Source organism: Hydractinia symbiolongicarpus, chromosome 15 (assembly GCF_029227915.1).
Source record: "Hydractinia symbiolongicarpus strain clone_291-10 chromosome 15, HSymV2.1, whole genome shotgun sequence".
Lineage (NCBI taxonomy): Eukaryota > Metazoa > Cnidaria > Hydrozoa > Anthoathecata > Hydractiniidae > Hydractinia > Hydractinia symbiolongicarpus.
Window position 1 is genome coordinate 473,995 of NC_079889.1, and position 23,887 is coordinate 497,881.

General features: G+C 33.7%; 2 protein-coding genes across 3 annotated transcripts; one reads left to right on the top strand and one right to left on the bottom strand.

Annotated features, from left to right (window-relative positions):
• The first annotated feature begins 439 nt into the window (after window positions 1-439).
• On the top strand, window positions 440-3,541 carry LOC130629209 (matrix metalloproteinase-2-like). The gene is made up of 7 exons (XM_057442346.1): window positions 440-470; window positions 561-586; window positions 1,299-1,571; window positions 1,735-1,984; window positions 2,066-2,336; window positions 2,389-2,637; window positions 2,743-3,541. The coding sequence occupies exons 1-7, from the start codon at window positions 440-442 to the stop codon at window positions 3,128-3,130; spliced, it is 1,488 nt and encodes a 495-aa protein (XP_057298329.1). The 3' UTR covers window positions 3,131-3,541.
• Window positions 3,542-7,780: 4,239 nt separating this feature from the next.
• Window positions 7,781-11,130, bottom strand: LOC130629085 (uncharacterized). Of its 2 annotated transcripts, XM_057442182.1 has the most exons (4): window positions 10,570-11,130; window positions 10,025-10,108; window positions 9,140-9,340; window positions 7,781-8,280 (listed from the first exon to the last, which is right to left on the bottom strand). In XM_057442182.1, the coding sequence occupies exons 2-4, from the start codon at window positions 10,076-10,078 to the stop codon at window positions 8,101-8,103; spliced, it is 435 nt and encodes a 144-aa protein (XP_057298165.1). In that variant the 5' UTR covers window positions 10,079-10,108; window positions 10,570-11,130; the 3' UTR covers window positions 7,781-8,100. The 2 variants fall into 2 exon arrangements, with proteins under 2 accessions (XP_057298165.1, XP_057298164.1); XM_057442181.1 differs by lacking the exon at window positions 10,025-10,108 and having other exon boundaries at window positions 10,570-11,094.
• Window positions 11,131-23,887: the final 12,757 nt, after the last annotated feature.

Genomic DNA, 23,887 nt, shown 5'->3' on the forward strand with positions numbered 1-23,887 from the left:
TCAGAAAAACAAACATATTCACTGATTTATAAACATCGTCAACTTTAAATATCGATTGCAGAGGCAGTATGGAGATAAAAGTCGTAGCACTTGGTTTGCTAGCTATGCTAGCATCTTGTTGTTCAGCTCCAATTGGTAATGACAGGATTACAGCCGGGCTTGTTGTAAGTTCAAACTGTTGTTGCGATTATAAAAGCTCTTAAGGATAATTACATAGTAAACTATTAATTAACCCCTGTTAATGCTGCTAGACTATATGAACACTAATCGGTGGCCCGGGGAAAAATCCACGGGTTTGCCCGCCCGCTCGCCCTATACTTGAAGATTGATTTTATTTTAATTAGGTTATAGGTTTATTTGATTAAGTATCCTGGGTTCATTTGAAACATAATTAGAATGTTGATTTTTACAAAAAAAACTTATAAAGGGCAGTTTTGTAATGACAACAATAGCTACCAGTAACATTAAAGGTGAGAAACAATAAAGCAACTCCAATATCTTAGCCAGACCTGAATAAATCAAAAAGGCAAAGCATATAATAGCATTTATTGACTAACTAGTGACAAGTTCATTAGTGTGGGCTATGGTACTTAGCTAGCGTACAACCTTAGAAACTTATTCCGCATATGTAGCATACAAAAACACTTGTGTATCATTTTTTTAAGAAGTAAAGAACAAAATGTTACGAAAAAACAGACACCAAACACTATACTTACACGGTTAGTTCTAGATAACATCAATATTGAAATTTGTTTCGATTACGGAAATATTTGAGTAATGTTGCGAGGCATTTACTGATCTTACGTCTTAAAAAGAAAGCGTGGAAATCAAAATCAGACTGTGAGATTTTTTATGTCTTATCAGGGCGTAGTTATCTCCCGTTTTGACTTTACTGCCGCCCCTTTAACATCAATTAACATAGAAGGGATATATTGCAGTTGATGTTTTACACTTTTTAAGAACAAGATTTATAAGTGAGTGAGTAAGTGAGTGAGTGAGAAGCAAGTGAGTAACGGGAAGTTATAACGTCCTTGAGGATTCTATCCTAACGGCTGGCTCTTTCTTCCCTCCGACTGTAGCTATGTTACATTACCGCCAGAGATTCGTCTAGCATTGCCCTAACTTGTTTGCCTGGCACACAATCCAGTTAGCGGTCAGTAGATAGTTCTAAATGGGCTGACAACACTACATATAAAGTGCGCTAGAGCGCGGAATTGAACCTGAAACCACATGATTACAGGTCGAATGAGCTACCACTACACCTTCTCCGCTTTCCATATTTTTAAATTTTTTTGTAGAATTATCTAGCCCGAAATGGATATTATCAAGTTCCGGACGGATCAATAGGAGCCTTGGACAGTGCAAAAATATTACAAAACTCCATCATATCTCTACAAGACTTTGCTGGAATACCAGTAACTGGAAAATTTGATGAAGAAACTAAAAAACTTGTTCAAACACCCCGCTGTGGATTGCCAGATATTTCAAAAACGTTAAAAACGAAAAGAAAAAGAAGGTTCACATTGCAAGGCTCCAGGTGGTCAAAGAATGTAAGTATATTATATGTTATTGTATCATAGGTTTCTATTTTTTAGTGAATTATTCAGCCTTATGTTTGACATCGTTCCTACATAAAGAACCTTATAACCCCTTTAGGTCTTTTTCTTGATCAAAAAAATATGATCAATGGTGATGGTAAAGAGAATAAATATTGTCTGTTTTTTTGTTGTATAGAAATTAACTTGGACGTTATCAAACGACAACAACGATAGGCTTACACGAACACAAGTGGAAGCAACTTTACATAAAGCCTTTGGAAAATGGCAGGCTATCACAAATATGGAATTTACAATGCTTCATCATCAGTCTACTGAAATCCCAGACATTGAAGTTAAATTTGTGACAGGCAGCCATAACGATTCTTATCCATTTGATGGACGAGGTGGCACACTTGCTCACGCCTTTTACCCTCACAACAATAAGGGTAGGTTTCCCTTCTTTTAGTCCACATTTTATGCTTACCCATAGACGAAATTCCACCTCGATGTCGCTTTTTTGATGTTAGATTTATCCGGTGATGTTCATTTTGATGACGACGAGCAATTCACCCTTGGGAAGAATGGTCGTAATCTCTTATGGGTTGCTGTTCACGAAATTGGACACAGCATTGGTCTAGAACATTCGTCTGTTAAGTCTGCCGTCATGTACCCTTGGTATAAAGACTTTGATGGTGATGATTTTGACTTAGACCATGATGACATTGCTGGAGCCCAGCATTTATACGGTAAAGCAAAAAATATACTTTTAACATTTACGTCTCATAGTCTCATAATGACGTAAAATCTGAAAAAATTACGAATTATTTTCAGGATCGAAGTCTAACACAAGACCAACTGAGCCAACTGTCACTACAAAAGAAATACAGAATGGTGGCTGCCCCGGTGTTTTTAAGGCCGTGTTTTTAGACAAAAAAAGTGGGAAAACATACATTGTCAATAACGATAAAGTCTTCATTCTTAACAAGTCTTTGAAGTTAGAAAAAGGTCCAGTTCATTTGAATACACTATTTCCTGGTTTGGACAGAATTGATGCTGTATACCGATTGAACGAAAAGCTGATCTTCTTTAAAGACTCAAAGTAAGTTAATTGTTTATTTGCAATCCCTACCTGTCTATATAGTTAGCTGTTTAACTGTTTTTTTATGGTATCTTTGAGACATAAATTGACATTTTTCTTTTAAAGATACTACATTTACGAAAATGTCTCCAATACAAGAAGAATCGAAAGCGGTTCCATCTATGATAAGTTTAGTGGCTTACCAAAAACTGTGAAGAGAATTGATGCAGCTTTCATTTGGTCAGGCAATGGGCGAACCTACTTTTTCTCTGGCAAAGATTACTACCGTTTTAATGAGAAAACTGGTAGAACGGATTTGAACTACCCCAAAGCTATTACAGGTTCATGGAAGGATGTCCCCTCACATGTTGATTCTGTGTTTGAATGGAGTAATGGTGTTACATATTTTTTCAAAGGTAAACTGTTTACATACTGTATCTTTAGAAATATCGTGAGATCTTTAGCTCTGTTGAATGCCTTTTATCTTCTGATGAACCTTAGTAATTTTCTTTAACAAATTATTTCTGTTGTTTTCTTTTTAGGACCAGATTATTATCGTTTGAATAATGAAGCTGTTAAAGTGGAAACCAATTATCCAAAATCAATCGCTGAAGTTTGGACTAAATGTGGAACAAAGAGTGATGATTTCAATCATGGCAATACGATCTAGTCAAACATTTCATATTAGTCCGTAGTTTATTCGTTAAACGTGTTTATCGGCAATCGTAAAGTAAAAAACATAACTTTTGGAAAGAACATTTTGTCTTCTTGTCTCTTTAATAATAGCTGTATTTTGTCTCTCTGTCCGCGAAAACCGCGTCCTGTTACAGAAACACGAAATGCGAAATATAAAGGACGGGCGACCCCGTGGATTTTTCCACGGGTTAACGGCTACTCTCTTTAATAATAAGTGTATTTTGTCTGTCTGTCCGCGAAAGCCGCGTCCTGTTACGAAAACATACACGAAATGCAATATATAAAGGACGGGCGACCCCGTGGATTTTTCCACGGGTTAACTGCTAGTCTCTATAATAATAGCCGTCGTCTGTCCGTCTCTGCGGAAAATAGAACCGCAAGTAGCGGGACACGAAATGCAGTAAATAAAGGATCCCGACCCCGTGGATGTGTTCACGTGCCACCGACTAGTCTATAATAATAGTCGCTGTGCAAATCACAATGCGATATAGTTTTATCAAATTTACTGTGGCAGGCGAATTCTTGTGAATTTTTCACAGGCTAACGATGATTGATTTTATTTTTTACAAAATTCTGATGCTAGAAATGCTAATGGCAATCGTCTTTTAACAAAAAACGCTTTCGTGCAACAAATAAATTCAGCGAATGAAACCATTTTATCCTCTCTTCGAGTTATATCTATTGGTAAAAGTAGGTACAATAACTTCCAAAACTTTATTTGTGCAGGAAATTGCATTTTATAAATTCTGGTCTGCATTATACCACAAGTTAACCAAGTTAACCTGAAAACCATATATTGGTACCTAAATCTGCCAATGAAAATTTATCATCTTTAATGTAGCTTGTACAATCTTTAATTGTTTTTATTTTGCGTTGGAAACAATGGAAATTTATTTAATTCCTTTAGGTGGGAAATGTAAACAACGGAATGTAAAAAACAAAATGAATCGAAATATTAGTTTTGTTGAAACTTTTCTCATATATAAGATCATATATTCATAAAGAACTATAACCAAAACATAGATGCAGCTTACCGACTGGTAGCCTTATGGTAGAGCGTTCTCTTCCAGTGCGAGAGTTCTTGGGTTTAAACCCTGGCCGAGTCATGCCAGAGACTATAAAGGTGCGAATCTATCCGTTCTGCTTAGCGCTCAGCATGAGAATAGGATTGATATGTTAGTAGGTTGCCTAGTTGAGCAACTGATGTGCTTGCACGACTTTCCTAGCTCAGATGGGAGCTTTAAATGCACCAGGACCCTTTTCGCTGAGTGCGAGATAGGAACTAGAGAAATGATATATAGAACTTCGCTTAAAGCCAAAATCAATAGTAGTTCAAACAATGTACGCTTTTGTCTTGTTATGCCTATTTGCGCTTATTTGTGCGCTTTTTTTATAAAATGTTTATTGTATTGATTCAATTCATTGTAGCTTTTGAAGTGTTCGCTAAGGAGTTTTTATATGAAATTTTACATTTCTTTAAAATTGAGAGGCACTCTAGTTCTGAACACATAAAGTTTTATATCTTCTTTTACATGCGCAGCTGATAATATATATTAGATATTTATGTTTTTTGTATTTCATATTTATTTCATATTTTTTTAAATATTTGACCCTTTAATTTCGCAAACGTTCATTTATGCTACGAATAGAATGCAATGTATTTGTTTTTTAACGGCTGTTAAGACAATGAAGGATTATTCATCAACTGCATTTATTTAAGCGTTTGTGCGATTTTCTTGTGAAAATAGCTATCCAAAATTGTTGTTATCCGACAAAGGAAGTCAACTTGTGAAAGCATTTCATTCAATGGAGCTTAATTATGTTGAAATCAAACACAACTTACAAAAGGATGTATTAGTTGAAAATAGGAATAACCCCAGTAGGAGTTCATAACATTATTCGCAGAGTAGAGAGAAAGATAAGAGAGGTGAAAAAGTCGCTTGGAATTTCGTTGACCAATAGAAGATTATCTATCATGCAATGGGAGATGATTTCAGCAGAGATTGCTAACAACATCCACAATTTACCACTAGCTTTGTGTAACATAGTTTCTAGCTTTGAATCTATGGATCTTCTTACACCAAATCGTCTGAGATTGGGTAGAAATAATGAGAGGAGTCCCGTTGGAAGTATGGTTGTGACAAATAATCCAGATCGAGTATTTAAAGCAAATCAAGAAGTGTTCAATGCTTGGTTTAAAAATTGGCTGTTGAGTCATGCACCGAATGGCTCAACCAAAATGGTATAAATCAGATAAAAGTATTAAAAAGGGTGATATTGTATTGTTTCTGAAACAAGATACCCCGTTATGTTCAAATTATCAGTACGGTATTGTCGAAGCACTCGTGATGGATAAAGACGAAAAAATACGTAAAGCCGAAATTCTTTAGCGTAACCATAATGAAAAGGTCAATCGAATTACTCGTCGTGCAGTTCGTAGTTTGGTTGTAATTCACCATGTCGATGAATTAGATATAATGGACGAACCTTCCATGTTTCAACAATGAATGTTTGATACTTCCGCTGGGGGAGTGTTGTGTTTATATACATATTTTTGAATCAAAATTCATTGTTTATGTTAGTCCGTAAAATTTACCTTGTGATGTGTAGTGCTACTTCTTCTTCTTCTTCTTCTTCTTCTTCTTCTTCTTCTTCTTCTTCTTCTTCTTCTTCTTCTTCTTCTTCTTCTTCTTCATCTTCTTCTTCTTCTTCTTCTTCTTCTTCTTCTTCTTCTTCTTCTTTTTCTTCTTCTTCTTCTTCTTCTTCTTCTTCTTCTTCTTCTTCTTTTTCTTCTTTTTCTTCTTCTTTTTCTTCTTCTTCTTCTTCTTTTTCTTCCTCTTCTTCTATGCCCTTTCGATTTGTAAAAACTGTTTTATTTATCTTAGGCGAGACAAATGACTTAAAAGTCACTTGCTCCTGTAGACTAATCCCTTTATGCTAAAATGAACAGGGAGAAGGGACCATTTATCGTTATGCCTTGTTTATTCAATTTCTTTGCTCACTTGCCCAGTCCCGTGTCTCATTGTCTCGTATGTCCCACTTGTATCATTATGTTTCATCTTAGCTGCGTGTATTGTTTAATTGTTAATTGATCGTGTCATTAGGGATTTCATGTCAATTATTTTATATAATACGTTTTTAAATTTTCTTTCATTCCGTCAAGTCACAAAACTGACCAGTCACAAGATAACTTTCTACAGAAAATATCAAACAATTTTTTACACACGCTAAACTTTAAAGGAACATTTCAGAGCTTGGAGGAAAGAATACGGAGTTCAGAGTAATTCAATTTCAAGTTTACCCAGTTCTATACTTGGGCAATCTGGTACGATTATTTAATAATATGTTTCAATTTATTTCGTCAAACGTTTGTTAAATTTCAAAACTAAATTTGTATATATTTTCGTTCAGTTTGAATAACTTACTTGCCATACCATTGCAGTTTTAAATTGTATTCCATGCAACCCGACCTAAAAACTAGATAGATCCACAACGGCTTTTTTGGATATCTCACAATAATGTCCTTATGTTTTTTTTTCTTACCTTATTAGAGCCTTCTTTTTTCATTATAACATACTTAAATTATTTATTCTTTTTATTTTATCTCTGTAGCCAAATCTGTATTTTAGTGCTCTTTGATAAGGGACTCTTACCTAACATTTTTGACACGCGAAACCTATTTTGTTTTAATTTTTTCACTTCTGTTCTGATAAAAAGTAATTTATATTATGATACCCGTGTCCGTCGCGTGAAATGGTATCGGGTTTGGCGAGACGCACGCAATATGGTATAAAAGGGACGAGCGAACCTGTAGATTTTTCACGGGTCGCTGACTAGTGTTCTATAAAAAACGGTTAATTTCACTTTATCCAGCCTTCAATATGCATACGAGTTAAGCTTTCTACAAAAGACTGGACACTCGACAAGACTTATTTCTCTTCAGCAGAGGCATTTAATTGCTCCTTAAAATTACCAATGATAAAATTTTGTAAAAAATATCATAATTCATTGACCTTAGATTAACCTAAGGTTGTGTCTTCGCAATAGAGAGTCACGGTTAGCACCTTTTGATTACCAGAAACACGCCGATATTCAATCAACTAGGTGCAATGAATTGGTTCAAAGGGTCGAAAAAATGCTATTGTTATTTTTATTTCCCATTTTTATTAAAGACTGTTATATTAAAGACCCCCACCCTCCCAAGCCTCCTTACCCCTACGTCTCCAACGGCCTGACTTATTGTTGTGTCATGATATGTTGCTGTACGTTTTGCTCATCACCTTGATGAATTCTTTCTATGTTAATTGTCTGCGAACTTTTGTACTAATGTTTGCTATACTGGATTGTAGACGACGTGTAAGAAAGTAATATTCATCCTTTTAGGTATTTTTTACAATCTTTTTAGTAAACTGTCTTATAATTATATTTTAGATAAGAAACCACTTGGTGATCGAAAAACATTAGGATATCTTTTGTAAAAAATTGTCATATTCTGGATCATGCATATATGAATCATGCTGTCTATCACTTGAGACAAAATCAACTGCCCATCATCGTGCAGTAAGTTCGTTCCATTCAAAAGTGGGCTCAGTACCACGAATATCTCCGAAACTCATGATGGATATCGTAATAACGGCTAATCTATTAACTTTGGTCACCACATGATGAGCACTCAGCTCTCTAGAAAATAAACTTTCGTACTTTGTATTATCTCTGAAACCTCAACTGTATGTAACTCCTGTCTCAAGCGACATACTAATAATGACTAATATTCAAATATAAGATCCGTTATGCAACATTCCCTGGGTCACCGTCTTTCTTTAAAATGGCTAGATGAATAACAAGAACAATGATGAAGATACTCCACATGATTGCACCAACAACCGATGAAACTACAAAAAGACTTCGTGCGTATTCTTTATGTCTAGCTGCTCGTGCTTTGTGACCACTTTTTAAACATTGTTTAACCTGAACGAAAGCAGATAAGTAAATACACATAAGGAGAAATGTAGATGCGCATAACATAACTTTTTCATTAACGGAAACACGATTCTCACACCCTGCAAACCATCCGCGAATAAAAGCTGAGGTGTTCTTTAGAAAGTTATTTATACTATTGGTTCGGGTAGAATTTGGTGTTGTGATAAAAAGAGTGTATGAATCCCGAATGGTAATCTGATATACTAATACATCCCATTTTAACTCAGCATTTTAGCAGCCATTTTTTGCTAAAGCACGGTTTTCACTAGCGCGAAATAACGTAAAAATTATCGCCTGCGTAGTGGGAACGATTCTTTTTTATTTCAGCGATAGTTAGCGCTAATTAGCGACATATATCAAAGGATACCGACATTTTTTAAAATTTGTACTGTTTGGTCCTAAACGATACGATATTTTTAAGTTCTAATAATATCTATGGTTTGTAGAAAACTTATTTGCAAAAATTAAATGACTGACCAATAAAATAGCAAATGTTTTTTTCTATTAAACAATTTGTTTATTTTTTGCTGATGTTTTGGCGACGATCTAGAAACAAAATTTTGTCACTAAATTTCAATGTTTTTATCAAATTTTTATGAATAACACATGCTACTTACGTCTACTTACGCAACAGAACAAACTGTGTTTTTTTCTTGAAGTACATTTTGCAAGTAATTGAGCAGCGCTAGTTTATATGTGAATGCTTGATATTATTTGAACGGTTTTTGCCATTCGATAAACTAATACACCCCCGTCTTAGCTCAGAGCGTTTTAGCAGCCATTTTGGCTAACAAAAATACAAAAACAGTTGCAGCTACATTCGAACAAATATAAATGAAAAACTTACATGGTACGCATTTCTTAATGCAAAACATCCAATAGGAAAACAGATCAACGTAGCTAACAATGAATAACCAAGAACTGACCAAAAATTTGGTGGTTCACCTATGAAGTCTGCACTACCACCGGAATAAGCACTCATGTTGTCCGGTGTCTCTGCAGGCGATACGGAGAGGAATTTCTGCAATGTTGGCCCACTTACGTTGCTCTAAATGGAAAAAAAAAAGATGATTAGATTATATGTGCCATTTAAAAAATTATTGTTATGCGCAGCTACTAAAGGGTTCTCACAGAAACAGTCGTCATTAAGAAAAAATGTAGGTGCGGGAGAAAGGAGGAACAAAAAACATAGGGGAGAAAATGTTATAAATGTAATTCTTATTTGGCATTTTTTACACAACGTTTGCATTCTTTTTAGCACAAGTAGTATTTTTGCTTATTAAAACGTCCTTGGTCCAACTCTCATAAACAAATTTTTACATCTGATTTGTTTACAATCTCCAGTGTAAAGATTTAATTTATTATTTACAGGTAATAAATGACCATAATTTTAAAACTCAACACAATCAAAAAATTTTCTTCACTCATAAATACATCCTAGACAAAGTTTTATCCTAAAAATAACAAAAATCTTTTTTCTTTAACAAAAATAGAATGTCTCCAAACAAAGAAAACAGAGTAACAAAAAAATTCAAAACATTTCAGCTTTTATTCAGGCTAGGAAAATTGAGGCACAAATCAAAAAACGTTTTTTTATATAAAAAAAAAACGTGGATATTAAGAATTATTCTTGTTTTTGAAATTTTCAAGGTCGTCTTCTATTTTAAAGGTGGTTTTAAAAAATCTTAACTCGCTACTCGTGAGTGAACGTGAAACCTCAAATAGCGCCTACCCTTCGAATACTTGGAGCTGTGAATTTCACTAGAGGTAAATTTTGTCCATTCATAATGGCGTCTTAACCGTGTCTTTCCTATTTCTACAATTGTTAAAAAATGTATATATTAGATGTGAAGGATTTAATTCTTTTAAAACTTCAAATTTAACAACAGTACATCGCATGTTATACTAATAATATACGATTCTGTCAATATATCTTGTCAAAGCTTCTTTTGGGACAATATTTTTTATTAAAAAAGTATTAAACACACATCTAATGTTTTTTCTATTCAATTTTTGTCAGAAAGGACTTAAACAGCTGTGATGGAAAAAAAGCTAAAAGCCTCTGTACACATAAAGCACACTTTAACGAGACTTAACATATATACAAAAACGTAGGCCATTTTCTCGCTTCAATATGATATGGTGTAAGGCAACCCTAATTAAATTTTTTAAGGGGTTCGTGTAAACTACCCCTAAAGTTTTGTCATGTTTTTTTATCTAATAATTTCTAAAATCTGACTATAATAATAATAAAAATAATTACAAGGAATACACAACCTGATAAGTTCTTCCATCTAGCGGAATAAAAAATTCTCCATTCATTTTGTTTCTGTTCGCATCCATGTTTATTTTGAAAATTTCTTTAATTGTCGGCAGATTATGTGTTGATATACCAAACTATATTTTCACTGTTTTCTTTGATAACCAAGTGATATAAAAATACAATGTGACTGTTTGAACCAGTTCAATTTAACTCAAAAATCCAGGGAAATTGCGCGAGCTTTTTGTGCCTTTAAATATACTGCAATGTTGACCCGATATCCTCGTGTTGTATAGGGTTATTTAAAGTTTAAAGTGTCAGGCTTATCTTTGTGTGTTGAGTCGTTTATCGTGATAGTTTCCCATTTGTTGATGTGAAGCAAAACAACTTTTCTACAAAGCACTGCTTTGGTTTCATTTGTTATTTCAACTTCGGATAATTATGAGTACAAATAAACGTGTTATTGTTTTCTACAGTATATAAATAATATGTAAACTCGTTGCTCGGTCGTTGATCAATTTCAACGCCAAAGAATTTGTAAAACTGTGTTCAATAACACAACAAAGCTCTCCATCACAGAGGTTAACCTTGTCAGTAAAATTATGGGGTGTTAAAGGAATCTCTTTTTAGGGGTTTTATATGGATTTAAAGGCTAAAATGGAGTTTTTTTAATCTTTTAGTTCCGCGTAAATCTTAATCCTGGATATAAAGCCTTGGCTTTCAAAAGAAACTGTATATAAGCGATCATATTTTCTACAAGCGAAGGCGTGTTTGATTTGGTCCTGCATTTATACTTTTCATTATTAATTTACAACTTATTAGCATAGTACAGTATTAGCTTGTAAATATTTTATATCTTTTTATTCCTTCAAAAACTCTCACAAATTCTCAAACACTCTATTTAGACGATTCAAAGGTGATTCATTTTAACACCTGCGAAGAAGATCGTAAGGTAATTAGATATTTGTGTTTAGATGTTACACAAAATATCTAACTAGATTTTCCTAATTAATTTATTAAAACGAGTAGACCATTATGAATGAGAAAACACTAATTAGTTCAAATTCGTCCCCAGGGTCTTCTGACCCCTGTTCCGTTACCACGGAGTGCCCCTGAGGCAAATACCCTGGGAACGAGGTTGTACGTAGTTCTCTCCGTCTTGACCAACAGCCAGTTATGTTGTTAGTGATTTTTTTCCTGTCAATTTGAATATTAATTTTTCTCCTGTCAATTGGAAACAAGTAAATCTCTTGGTTTAAACACGTATCTATGAAAATTGGTAAAATACAAAATGACTCGCGAGGTTCGAAAAAAGCATGTCGTGAAGGTTAATTTTAGCGAACGAAAGTTTTTCCTTATTAGTCGAAATGTTAATTGAATGAACCTGAATTCACCCTTAATATGCTGTCATTTGGAGTTTTAACATGCTGTTGCGGCAGTTACTACAACGCATCATCATGAATGTAATATGTATGTCAAGTATGTCTATCTTCTGCCTAAATAAATAAGTGCTTTTCTACAAATTTGCTAGGTAGCTAGTCCAGCTAAGTTAGCTAGTGGCTAGGTAACCCCGGGCATAATATTTGTGGAGGTTATTTTTTGGGCTGTTCTCGAAATGGCATCGCTGTGCCGGTACCATGCATTTACTTTCACAAGGGTGTATGTCAAGAAACCAACTTTGAAAATACGAACGCTGCGCTTCTCACAATGTCCACGGCCGCAAAAATCGGAAAATTAGGCCCGGTGTGAGCATTAACATGTAAACATTAGCGGCGTTAGTGCGTGTTACTTACATAGAAACGGGTCTCTCAATTGCTTGTGGTTACGAACTTTGAAATTCCGCCCTGGATTGTAGGTCTTAGCCATAAATGACAACTCAAATTTTGAGAGGCTAATTTTGGAAATTAACAAGTGAACTTGGACAAGGTCAGAGCACGTGTTATTGACATTCCGCCCTCTCTTCCACAAATTTATGCCCAGTCTTGTAGCTGTTTTTGATACTGTAAATAAAGAAAAAGAATGAAATAAAAATAGCGCATGTACACTCCCCTTATTGTTTGCTAAAATTATTAATTAAATAAGTAATTTCATGATGTATGCCTGTATCTAGTCTTTTTTGAAAACCTTGAGAGCACATGAAAACAAGCGCACAAAGCATGAAGTCCTGTTTCTTTTGAAAAAAAACACACAGACAGGACTGAGTGCTTTCACATTATACCAAACATAATTTTTTTTTTTTAAAACAAATTCAAAAAATACGACCAGCGCTAAAAACCTGACCTCAGTCGTTTGAGTGAAACAGCAAAAGCTTAAGGGAGATGAAACTTGCCGTAAATCATGAATCTGCTGGTTTTAATAACTGGGTTTTTCCCAGTTAATAATACCGTAAAATCTTATTATTAAGTTATTATTAAGTTATTTTTACATTTTTTTTTATTTTCTTCTTTTTAGCTCCTTCGAATCTAGCCCGATTCTCCTCGAAATTCTTTATCTCCACTAATGTCTTTTCTTCCATTTGACGAAGGTTTTGGTTTGACGTTGTAAAAGTGAAATTCCGCTGGCAATTCCAATCCACCTTGTTTTAGGTCAGCTGAGTATCTTCTTGGTCCATTTGCTTTCACAATTAAATTACCACCTTTTTTCAAAAAAAGAAGTTAAGTTTTGATATGCACTTGGCCCAACAAGTTCTTCCAACTTTTCTTATATCAATAGCGTACTTGTCTTCGACAAGTGCTCCAGGTCTATCATCAGGGTCAAACAATCCATGTAGCTTTATTATGTAATGATGTTAGTATCATAAAAAAACCAGGTTAACTGAACTGTAAAGATGAAAATTTGTTAATTTCATTTTTTCAATCCGCACTATATAAGAGGGAATTTTGGCTACTACCGCACTAAATTAGAGGAGAATCGAAAATTCCTTAAAACTCACGCGCATTAATAAATAGAGGGAAAAAATTGTTCAATTATTAAAAAATAGGCCATTCGCACTTATTAAAGGGCGCACTAAATTAGAGGTTTTACGGTGATATCACCTGGTCTTGCAACAAACGATACATCGCTAATTAACGAAAGAACAAAAAGAGAGCTGGCTTTGCGTTGTAAAGGAACAAATAGGCATTCCTTTTGCCAATGACTACGAAAGATATTGCGGTCTCGCATGTTAAATTTTCCATTATTGCCTAAATTTTGTATGAATTTCGAAATAACCCTGTTTTTTTAACAATAGACCCCGAAAAATGTCATCTTAGCACTCGTAAAGGCAGGGGACTTTAAAACATACTAAACAAGTTAACGAGTACTCACATTCGATTACTATAGAATTGGCACTACTTAGGTCCAAATTGGCACCCCTGAAATTTTCATTGTTGCAAAAAAAAAATAAGTCGGGATCTTGTAATACCTCACTTAGGCGTTCTTTTTTAAATTAATTCTTTATATTAGAATTTTTATATACATCACAACCTTTTACCCAAAAATATAATTTACTCTGTTTTCACTTATAGTTACGAATTTATTTACATAATTTAAGTTTTTTTATTTATCTATCAATAGTTGACATTTCCGTGTTGTACACAGAAGCAGACGTGTCTCTTTGAAATCTTGATTTTGTTCGACTATGAAGATCCTGGTGTTTGCTGAATACCAATAAGACCTATGAAAAAATGATAATACAGTCATCATTCATCATTCTTCTTAAACACATAAAAACAAATTTCCTTGGAATTTAATGACTAGACGTGGCTGTTATCATAGTGTGGTAAAAATCCATGTTTACCTTATGGAGGAACCATTTAGAACTTTCATGATTTTTTTTAACTTTTTTCTCCTAATTTTCTCCACCTCCTAGCCTACCTACTCCTCAAAAAAGCTATAAATCCTAATTAGAAGTTTGGAATCAAACAGAAAGTCACACCTTTGGTAAAAATACCAATAGCATTGACACCATTGTTGATAATACAACGCAAAGAGCTGACACAATGTAGATTAATTGTGGATTGTTTGATCCTTTTAACGCTGTTATGGAAACAACACCAACAACAGAAATGGCGGATACGTTGTATACAGCCAATCCAATGAACTTGGAGTCGTTAAGGACGTCAATCGATACGTTTCTTGTTTGCCATGCCAGAAATAATCCAAAAACCAACATCAGGCCTAAAGACATTGAAACATTAGGATATTATATCCCGAATATATGACAGCTGTCACTTTTTGAAGTTTATTTTGTTGGGCAAATGAAATTTTTTATCTCCTATGTTCTTATTTTGAACATATTTACTTTGCTATTATAAATGGAACTTGACTAGAAGACACGAGTTATCACGCTTAGCCTCCCTTTGATATTAATAAAGCTAAATAAGAGTCTGCAAAACGTTGTATTCTTCTTCAATAATTGAACGTGAATACCACAAAAAGCGCATACCCTTCTTCGAATACATGGAGATGTAAATTTAACTAAAGGTAGATTTTGTCCATTCATAATGGCGTCTTAACTGAACTGTACGTTTAGCCTCCTTTGATAGTGATGAAGCAAAACGTTGTATTCTTTTGTCATAAATAAAATCATCTTTCAAAATTGTTCATTCTGCAAGAAATCTTAGAAATAAGCTATTTTTAAAAAGGAGACGCGAAAGGACATTACTTTTTTAGTAGACATACCTTTATAACCAAGAAAAGCAGCATAAAATTCAGGCTGATTCTCTATTGCTGTCTCTTCATAATAGTTAATGGTAATTGAATCTTCAAGAATATTTTCCTAGACGAAGTTCGAATTTGATAATACATTAACTTATTAAATTACCCTTTTAGAATGTTTGTATTTTTTTTTCAGACGTAACGTAGAGATGATCTAGTTTTGTAAGTTTCTCTCTGAACAGTTTCTAAGAAATGGAAATGAGGTATTTGGACAATAGTTAAGTCGAACACAAGACACATAGTGTATTTGAAATAGGAACGGTTTAATTAACCGGATTTTGAAAAATAAATACTGAGGTACAAAATTGAATTAGGTGCAAAACGACATTCTAAAATTTCTCGCCATTAATATGCGCATACACAAGTTGACATTCCCCCTAATATTTCAAATGTATGCTGTTTGTAGATTTTAATCACTATATTTCTCTTTCATTTATTGCACGTAACAGGATTCCCACCAATGGAACTAAAGGTGTGAAATTCGCTCCCTGAAAACCCACCTGGGAACCAAGAGGCAACGCTTATCCTTAAGTGGTCAATAATTTAAGGGTAGCAAATATGGAGTTGCAACCATTTTTTCGTTTTAACCTTATTCATGCTGGACTTTTTGGGGGACTTCTCAATGCTGGGAGTGGGAGGGCTGATTCTGATCCCCTTTTTTTATTTTTAAATTTGCTATTTGATGGATATGAAACTTACCACAAGTGTTTCCCAGACCTTAAGCAAAAAAAAGTCAGCATTTTTGCTATCAAACGCACATCATCAAATTTGTTGAAGTTGGTAAAAATTACTTTCGTGGTCAGAAACTTTCGCGTTTTGCGTTTTTTTGAACAAATTTTGCAGAAAAAACTTTCGCGAATCTAAGAAAAAGGCTATTTTCGCGAGAAAAAACTTTCGCGAATAAGCAAAAAATAATATTTTTTTCTCAATTTTTATTATTTTTCTTGCTTTGTTTTTGCTGCAAAAACATTTTCTTCAACTTCACACTCAGAATCAGTCATCGGTTTCTCTATCGTCATCAATGTACCGCTGGATTTTGCTACCACATAACAATTCTGCCCGCGAAAAAACCTGCCCGCGAAAATAGCTTAAATGTGATTTTTGTAATATATTTGTATAATTGCTTTGTATTTAGTGACACTAATGTCAGATATGAGTCACCCCCTCTCCAAATGTGAAAACTGTCAGCCCTCGCCACCCTCTAGCACGAATAAGGTTAAGGAAATCTTTGTAAACAGTAACGATTCAAACAAAACTTTGTAATTATAACAATAATTACATACAATTCTTGACAGTTCTTTTTCTGTGATTGAAACATCAGACAGAGAATACCAACATGTAAACAACGCTACATCCACAATGGCAAAAAATGTAAGTAATAAAAACATACTTGTGGAGAGCATTTTCTAAATAGAAAATATATATAAATTAATATACCGTGGTTAGTAAGAGATTTTATGACCGGGTTTTTGACAGTTTAGTGACAAATAAAGTGGTAATGTCAGTAATTCTAAAGTTACTTTGAATCTCTTACTACAATTCCGGACAAGAATTATTGCAAAGGATAGCCGAATTTTAATTCAAAGTTTGTAGCGACATGGAATTTAGAAAGCTATTTGGTATTTCAATATTATTCACTCTAAAATTTAGTTTTGTTAAATCTAACTTTTTAATAAGTGCTAATTTTTACTGACCCGAATTTTTACATGCCCGAATTCCACGATTTTTTGGACCTTTTCGAACCGTGGAGCGAATTGTTCTACAATACAGATATTGAGTGAGGTGCAGCTTGTACATTTGCCGTTTAGCCATTTCGAGAAGTTAACAAAAACGGTCTTTTGCAGAAATGTCCGGAATTGTAGTTGTTATTTTAGTTAAAAAATATTTAAGATGTATATATATCGTTTTTTGCGACGAGTTCTAGAAATTATTAGACTTAGATTGATAAGAATATTTTTTATGGGTTTGAACGTTATTTCCGTGCTTCTGTACATATGCTGTTTTTATTTGGTCTTATAGACTTTCTGTTACATTTGTATCAGATGCCGGAATTTTTTTTCTTTTCGCAAGAAGGCGCACAGCTACCGCAATTGTAATAGTTTTTTCACTGAAAAGGCAAAATCAACGAAAACAGCGAAAGAAAAGAATTTGGACAAATCCTTGGCTCATTTTTAATTTGTCGCAAATACGAATGACTGCCTTTGCGTTCTCAACTTTTCAGATTGTGTCTGACGACAAATTTGACACCAAAAAAGCTTCAAATTTTTCTGGTTACACTATCAGAATTTATGAAATCAGATAAATCTGTCAGACAAAATCTGATAATGTAAACGCTGCTTTAAACACAAGTGCACGATCAAAGTCACAGGTCATTAACATTCTTTTTAATTTTGTTGTATATTTTATAAGAAGTTTTTTTTTATTATTACCGCGTTTTTTGTAATAGAACAAACAAACAGTTTAGAAGAAAATTAAATTTTAAGAGGTTTTTTTAAGCAGGTTATGTTGAATGGAATTGTGCGATTCTTTTTGTGTTTATTTTAAATGAAACTTGTTTTATGTACGTAAATTGGAATTTATTTCGTGATTTTTCGAGCTCTTTCTATGCTTTAGTAATAAGGAATATTTTTCATGGCGATAAAATGGAAAAATATCTATGACAGCGGAAAAATCCTTAACCAATGGGTGATGTTAAATTTTTGTTAAAAATAAAATTGCGCTTAATTTAATCACACATTCTGAGGCTTTATGCTACCTTTTTTTTCTGCACTTTTATTTTTAATATAGCTAATATCGCCCTTTTTTACGACAAACTAAAGTAAATACCGCTTGTTTTCGTTTATCCTAAGTTAGCTCTGCGTCCTATACGCCAATATTTAGCGACACTTTTACATAAACCTTAAAATAACTTAGCATCGCGCTTTTTTTTTAAGTCCTAAATGAGTCATTTTTACGGTATTTCCATGTTTATTTGTCAAGGTATATCAAGTCGAACAAACGGATGATATTGTGTATTTATGTTAAACGGTTGGAATATATGTTGCCGGTCTTAAAAAAAATGCTTCATTTTTACGTCACGCATAATTAAAACACCATAATAAAATGTTTGACAAATCAGTCTAGTTGTGGTAGTGTAGTGTATCGCTTTATAATCCTGCAATACTTTGTAATCCCAACCTACAGAGTAATACAATACATGGTATTTGTATCCTAATGATAACAAGAAAACACATATAAAAATAAACAACTCAGTTACCACTTTCTTTAGTTTTGCTGAAGCTGTGAAGATTTTATATACACGCCATGTCTTGGCAAAAAATCCTCCAAACCCAAGTGTGAATCCTAACGCTAGCAGTATATCAGATGCCTAGAATAAATAAATAAATGAATAAATAAAGTAACAAACAATGGACTATTAATATCAGAAATAATTGATATTGGTAGATGAGGATAAAACATGACGCATTATTAAAGACTAGTCAGTGACCCGTGAACAAATCTACAGGGTCGCCTGTCCTTCATATATGGCAAACAAAGCCCTATAATTAAATATATGTCATTACTCTAGACACCCAAGTTACTGAAGATCTTGCTACCACGCTTTGATCCAAACCATTTAAAATGACAGTCAAGTAACAAAGGATGCTACCACATATGATGACGTTATTAACATCTGGTGATGACATACGAATGACCCTGCGAGAGATGGGAAAAACGTATCAACCAAAAGTTTGGTAAGATTTTGTTACATCAGTCTTCTATATTGTCTTTTTCTAAGTTTTTATAAGAGGGTTGACTACTAAGTAACTATTGACCTTTTACAATTTGTATTTGAAGTGTACAAATTGTGTTTATACATATAATGGTGTTTATAGTCGCTACTCCCTGCAGTTGGGCGCGTAACACTAAAGATGGCAGCGTCCTCGAAATGTTGATTGATTGATGTCCACTGAAGAAGTTTTGGAAGTTGATTTTTCTCAAATACTAAAGTTGTCAAACGTCGAACACTGCAGCAAGAAAACACTCTAATGCGCATAATTCGATCTTAGAGGAAAAATTAAGTGCTAAATCCGTGGAGCTGTGGTCAAAAAGTCGCTTTAATGCAAGCAAGCTATTATATGTTTTTCATCCCGGGGCAAACATTGTAAACAAATATTTATTGTGGTCAAATTTTTTGATAATATTCTAAATTTTTTAACTTCTGTTGCGCGATAGAATTTCGTCATTAAAAAATTAAGTGAAAATGCCTAAATTGTTAGGCCGTCTAGGCTTATTTCAAATTCTATATCAGGCGCCAAATCAGAAAACAAAAAATTTTCTTTAATTGTCCTATAACTAGATTCCAGTTTATATAAAAATGTTGCTATTGCACTTCCAAATTACAAATGTGAAACAAATCAGATTTTTTTATAAATGTTGAAAGGAACAGCATATACTTACGTGTGACTGTCATATCTAATATTGACAAACAAGAAGAAAAGTGACAAAATGATACAGCATGCAGTTAGAATGACTACAGTTAGAATGACGTTTGTGTCGTATGATTTTAATACTCGAATGACCGTCATTTTATCTTTTGGTACACGATTTCCTAAAAAATATTAACGAACATAAAGAAAGATGTAGCATTATGTTAGATTGGAACGACTCCAAGCTTAGGCGCTCGAAACACTAGAAAAGTCTTATATAATTGTCAGGACCAATTTAATAATAGTCAAACAAACCAGCTTATAGCAAATTTCATATAGTATAAATATATATGCAAATATATGATGTACACCAAAACTTTAACCAATATGAAAAAAACTGAAGCATTCAGTTAGGTTTGAACGACTGGGAAAAAATTCAAGCTGAGGCGCTTAAAACACTAAAAAAGTCTTACATAATTGGCAGGACAAATTTCACAGTAATTACACAAACTAATTAAGCAAAGATACGATATACCATATGTCAAAATACTAAGAGAACATCGCCATTATTTCTCTTTCCTTCATTGTGCCCATTTCTCGTAACTTAAGCACGTGACTGCACATGCTCAACACAAGTTTTTGTATCACAAATGTAATCTAAGTAATTTAGTCTATCGCTGTTGGGGTCAAAGTGGACATATCAGGATGTCTATGTAAAGATATGCCTTTTCAAATGTATTTAACTTACATTTCTAATATATTGTTATTGACTAACATACTTAAATTGACTTTCAATTGATGACTTAAATGTAACATGCGATTATATAACCAAAGAAGCAGCTAAGCAAAGAATGGCACAGCTGTTTTTTCCCAAGAAGGGTTCACAAAATGTCTGTCACGCACAATGGTAGCTTAGCTGCGCAGTAGCGAGAAACACGCAATGCGGTATAAAAAGGACGGGCAAACCCGTGATTTTTCCACGGGCTAACGACTTAACATAAATAAGCAGAGGTTTCTGGATGTTACTATGCAACCAGCTACAGTTGTAACACAGAAAACAAAACTTTGGTTATGGTATTTCAACAACTATCATAAGCTTACCTTGAAAAAGTTTTTTTTCTTCGTCTGAATGAAAAAATATTTCTTTCTCTATCGAATTAAACATTCCGATCTCGTGATATAAACCTGAAAGAAAATATCATTGTCGCAACAAAATTTGTACAACGTGAAAAATTTTAAAGTAAGCTTATTAATGACAATGAACTCTAACTAGTAACTAGTGCGGTATCAGATACAGGATGAATTACCAATAATTTTATCCTGTCAATTTGTCTTTCATATATTCAAATTGTTAAAAGCTTTTGCCTTACAATTACCTCTATGTCGTTTCATGCTGCGCATAGATTTAAAACATTTATTAAATTCTGTAAAGCTATAATAACACAACCATTGACCAGTCCGTCAATATATCAATAAATAACATAACGCCTATGCCCCCCCACCCCCACCCCCCCCCCCCCCCCCCCACACACACACACACATACACAACGGCCAATAAAAATGCTGTCGTCCATTAACTTAGACATGTGGAGATAGTCAACTACCTTTTCGATACTGATAAATGACAATGTCATTCTCCCGATCGTAATAATGCCTCTTGAGATTTTCAAACTTTACATGTCCCTAAAAAAAATGAAAATGATCAACATTATATAAGAACACAAATGTATAGTATGGATAGCATTATTTGTTTTTTTTATTTTAACAGTAAAAAGTTTTGAACATGAGTTGGGGCTAAAGTTTTATTAAATTACACCCCGGAAACAAGAGGATTCATGTGGCGCGGTCGGGCAATTTTTTTTTACCTCGCTTTAAATAATGTCTCTCATTTGTAGGAGAGTCACTTTACTCAAGAAAACCCTCTCACTTTTACGAGTTCTGAAGTGGGTAACTCCTAGGAAACGTTTTAATGCTGATGTGGCAAGAACTTGGTACTAAAAGTGAGGTTACTTCATCTAATCACTGAAATTTATCAGGTAAGAATTATTATTTACTTTATAGCTAGCCATGATATTCTCTTGTAGCTCTATGCCCTATAGCGTAGCTACCAGAAAACTGCTAAGTTTTACGTTTGGATAGTTAGCTAATAGTTTTCCAACAGTTTTAAATACTTAAATTGTAGTTAGAAGCGCATTTTAGTTTACATTATTGGTTATCATAACAAAGCTATTAGACTCAACCCACGAACCAGGTTCTTAAAATTCAGGCATCAGATCCGTTAACTAGGGATATTGAGGTTTTCCCTCCTACTATCACATGCATTTCCTTATCTGCGATTAGAAAATGCAAGTGCATGTACGACATTGCTGTACTACTTGGCTTATTGTACTTATTCAGAAGTTGTTATTCAAACTAACAATTTCACAACATGAACTTTCCAGAATTTTTAAGATCAATTTCAACAACATACAGTTGCTATCTTTTTAGCATCTTAGTATATCTAAATGTATAACTACATATAAAGTCTAGCATTTTGTTTAGATGTATTTAATATATCAAAAAAGTAAGTTATGGCTTAAAATACAGCTTATTTACTATGATAGAGACTTTAGCTTTCAAATTTCAGAAAAGTGCTTTTGCTTCGCTTTCTCTAATCTTCAAAGTCTATATGGGATAATATGCGAATCATCCACGATATTGAACACCTTGAGCTGCTTTTCAATTAGAAATGGTCTATGAGAATTTCGCTGCTTTAAGGCAGTCCATAAAAGAACTAGTCGAAAGTAGATAGAAAGAGAGAGTAATTTTGTATTACACAACGTATGACCTTTTAAAAAACATGACACATTTAAAACTTTTAAGAGCACAAATAAACAAAGGAAAATTTCTTCATTTCTGTCTACAACAAAAGTTTTATCCTGCAAAAAATTCTAATTTCGAAAGAGGCGAAACTTCAGTACATTTATATACGTATTAGATCGGGGAAAATTTTTGGTTGGGTGCGGAAAAGTCGGAGAAAATGTGGCCAGGGAAAATATTAGTTACCCCCCCCCCCCAAAAAAAAAAAAAAAAAAAAAAAATTGGCCACTTTCCCCCGACTTTTTTTTCCCGATAAGGACCAGCTGAGACAAACTTCAAATCTTTTTCTTTTTTATAACTTTTTTCTTACCGATAATCCCTCGAAACTGGTCGTACGCACGAGAGAGCTGATTGTATTTGCAGTGAGATGGTCTCTGTACCTATGATCAGATGTATTCCTTATAGACGGATCATCAATTGATTGCTGCAATACAGTAACTGCCATCCACAGCGAGTCAAACGCATATGATGCAGCAAAGTTCACGGTAAGATTGTTTCGTCTTTTCTGTAAAGCTTCTATGAATTGAGTTGCAGTCTAAAAAAAAATTAAGTATTGCATCAGACAAAATTGCAACAAAAATAAAATTTGCTTAGTTTGCTGTTTTCTAAACGATTAACCTGGTGGTTTAACATTGAAGTAAACATTTTCTTGTTTGGAAAAACTACCAAAAATTTGATACGTCACTCCTTCTTAAAAAAACGTAGATTAAAATAGAATGGTTCATTTGGAGTCGTAAAAAAACAAACAAAGCATTTGAAACAAAGCTATCGGACAATGTTTTCTTAGGCCTGACGGGTGTATAAGGTATTTAATGCAATATGTTTGACATAAGTATCATCAGCTTTTAAAAGAGGTGATTGTCCTGGTATTTAGCGATGATAACCTTGAGAAATGGGTTTGTGCGTAATGTACACAAGCTCGTTTTGTTTTTCAATGTATAAGCAGCTAATGGTCCTAATATCGTAAAATATTTATTCTTTTTATGTATATTATGCCTAAGTTAAAAGTTTGACATTATTTGGAAAGATCTTTAATTAGGCTACATACATACTACAGATAGTATAATTTTTTATAATCCAAAATTTTATCGATTGCGAGTCTTATAATACTTGTCGGTTTTTACGAAATTATGAAAAAAATCATTAATACTTTAAGGTCAGAAACCTTCGCGGGAAGAAAGTTTTGCGGTTTCGCGGTTTCGCTGTTTTTGGGCCATTTCGTGAAAGTTTTTCCCGCAAAATTTTCCAAAAAATGTAACACGGAACATACAAGGAACATACAACAAGCAGAAAAAAATCCTTGAACTTGTAAAAATTGATTAAAAATTAGTCTTGATTTTTCTCTCTCTGCGAAAGTTTTTTTCCGCGA

Excerpts from the sequence above, each read along its gene's own strand:
- LOC130629209 (XM_057442346.1), top strand. The coding sequence starts at position 440 with ATGACAACAATAGCTACCAGTAACATTAAAG. Across the intron at positions 471-560 it reads AGCTACCAGTAACATTAAAG|TGACAAGTTCATTAGTGTGG; the intron begins GTGAGAAACAAT and ends TTGACTAACTAG. Across the intron at positions 2,337-2,388 it reads TCTCATAGTCTCATAATGAC|ACCAACTGAGCCAACTGTCA; the intron begins GTAAAATCTGAA and ends GTCTAACACAAG.
- LOC130629085 (XM_057442181.1), bottom strand. The coding sequence starts at position 10,635 with ATGGATGCGAACAGAAACAAAATGAATGGAGAATTTTTTATTCCGCTA. Across the intron at positions 9,341-10,569 it reads TAGATGGAAGAACTTATCAG|AGCAACGTAAGTGGGCCAAC; the intron begins GTTGTGTATTCC and ends TTTTCCATTTAG. Across the intron at positions 8,281-9,139 it reads CATTAAGAAATGCGTACCAT|GTTAAACAATGTTTAAAAAG; the intron begins GTAAGTTTTTCA and ends GCTTTCGTTCAG.